We start from the raw sequence: 2200 nt of genomic DNA, 5'->3' as shown, positions 1-2200 counted from the left end.
ATTCAAGTAGTTCTAAAGAAAGATCAAAGCCAAGCATGAGTTGAAACGCGCTCGAGACTTGCTGGCACTCTTAATCAAATTGAATAACAAATTATTATCTTCAACCAAGCTAAAACATTTCTTTTGTTGATTATAGCACTTTTAGGATGAGCAATCTCTTTTACATTTTCTGTGTTTGTTTGTTTTTAGGCAGATCTGTGCTCAAAAGAGCTGATGAGCCTCTATTGCTGTGCAACAAGAGGATAGCGTGGGTTTTGGTTTTCGATTTGGATTTGGATTTATTATATGATGTTTTGGAGAGTTTTGTATTATTTAATATGAAAGATGGTGGGCGAAGACATATCAGATCGTTCCGTATTGACTGACTCTTCACACTATCTTTCACCGACCAAAATGTGATACGTGCGAAAGAGCCATGAAGGGATGATATAGGAATAAAGGTAAAAAATAAAAAAATAAAAAAAAAGACTTTAGGGCTAGAGCACAACAAGTATAAATCTTTTGATCTATCAAATTTAACTGTCCACGAAATACAGCTTTCCACACTTTGTTCCATGAGTATCAAGATTCCTTTGGATAATCGTAATAGCAATAATAGAGTGAGCCTGGGAACTTTCGACATCCATGTCTATTTAGTTAGCAAAAAAAAAAGTAGAAAAATAGGTTATGGACAAGACGAGAAATTATAAATATCAGTATTAGTATTTGTTTTTAGAGAGAATAAGTATAAAAGTATACAAATGACTTGCCTGCATAGGCTTTATCGCGATTGTCAGTGCCCCGACGAACAACTTCATAGACATCTTCAAATGAGCCAACATAAACATGCAGTAAACGCTTTATGTAGACACCATTTGCCTTGTCCTCCTGTATCTCTAGACCATCATTTGTAACTAATAGAGGATATATACATAGATTTGTGAGCGTGTCAAAACTATCTATTATCAACTTCTCACAACTATAAACCACAAATATACATATTATTTGAATACACTTACGGTCTAACAAATCGCACACTTTCTCCATGTAAATCCCCGTGTGTGAAACCTTTATAGTAAATTCAAGGTTGCTTGGAGCACGAAAAATACTGTCAAAAATATGTTCGACAATACAGGTAAAAATATTCTCTCTATTTTCATTGTCTATGCCAATGCCCTTATAAGTAGTTATGTATATAGACACGTATAAGCAACTTTTGAAGTATAAAATTATTTTTCTTTACCATCATTGTGAATGTTTTTCCAAAGCCTCTTTGTCCGTAAGCAAACACTGTACCGGTAGAACCCGCAAAGACATCTTTGTTTCTCATTTTATATGTAGAAAAAATAATAAATATATGGCTGTATCGGTAACATACTCTTTTGTTCGTTTGGTTGGTTGCTAAACTCAAGCATTTCACACACTAACTAACTAACTTACCATCAACAATACCTTGAATAAAATAGTCAAGTTGTTCTTTATGAGGAGTATTCATGTTAAATGCCTTGTCAAATTCATACGTTGCCTGGGCTTCTTTTCCCTAAAGAAATACAGATAAACACACACGATCGATATTACTGATTCTCTCTCTTGGTTTGTTTCTGACATTAGCGTTTCGAAATCTTGTCTTACCTTCATTTGGAGGACCGTTCCTTCGTCATCAATGATAGGAACACCATCCTCATTGATTTCGATGGAGTTCTTAGGTCGGAATCGACAGACAATCTTGATGTTTCTACCAGACATTGCGAAACAAACTTAGTAGCAGGTCAGTGCAGTGGAGAGATGTAAATGTTGCGCTGGTCTTGGCTTTAAGCAGCTGAAAAATAAAGGGAGAAAGGGAAAGGCAGAAATATTGATAGATAGCAAGAAGAAGAGAGAAAATGAAAATAAAGAAATAAGAAAATGGGACCTTTTTGGGGATCCTGCCTTGCAGCCAGATATATATATACATGAGAGAAAATAGACAGAAGGCTTAGATAATACGTATAATACAAAAGATTCGCTCAGTGCTGATAAATATTGACCTTAATACAAGAACTTTTATAGATATAAATAATTTACGCCTCACCGTAGTTTGTTATTTATTTTTTTGGCTATTGCAGATCTGTTTCAGAAAAAAAAAACTTGGACAATTATCACTCCTATCTTATTGTATAGTTTTGAATATTATCTATGATATTTTTGTGCTCTCCCGTTAAGAATCGATATATTACTTTGG

The 2200-nt window shown here is 34.3% G+C and overlaps 1 protein-coding gene across 1 annotated transcript; it reads right to left on the bottom strand.

Annotated features, from left to right (window-relative positions):
* Nucleotides 1-515: 515 nt before the first annotated feature.
* PHYBLDRAFT_151214 (hypothetical protein) lies at nucleotides 516-1725 on the bottom strand (the record flags this gene model as incomplete). Its single annotated transcript, XM_018432627.1, has 6 exons — nucleotides 516-628; nucleotides 786-893; nucleotides 999-1155; nucleotides 1223-1296; nucleotides 1420-1519; nucleotides 1612-1725. 6 exons carry the CDS (start codon nucleotides 1723-1725, stop codon nucleotides 516-518), a joined length of 666 nt encoding a protein of 221 aa, XP_018285732.1.
* Nucleotides 1726-2200: the final 475 nt, after the last annotated feature.

Source organism: Phycomyces blakesleeanus (genome assembly GCF_001638985.1).
Source record: "Phycomyces blakesleeanus NRRL 1555(-) unplaced genomic scaffold PHYBLscaffold_28, whole genome shotgun sequence".
Taxonomy (NCBI): domain Eukaryota; kingdom Fungi; phylum Mucoromycota; class Mucoromycetes; order Mucorales; family Phycomycetaceae; genus Phycomyces; species Phycomyces blakesleeanus.
This window is presented reverse-complemented; position numbering and strand designations above follow the sequence as displayed.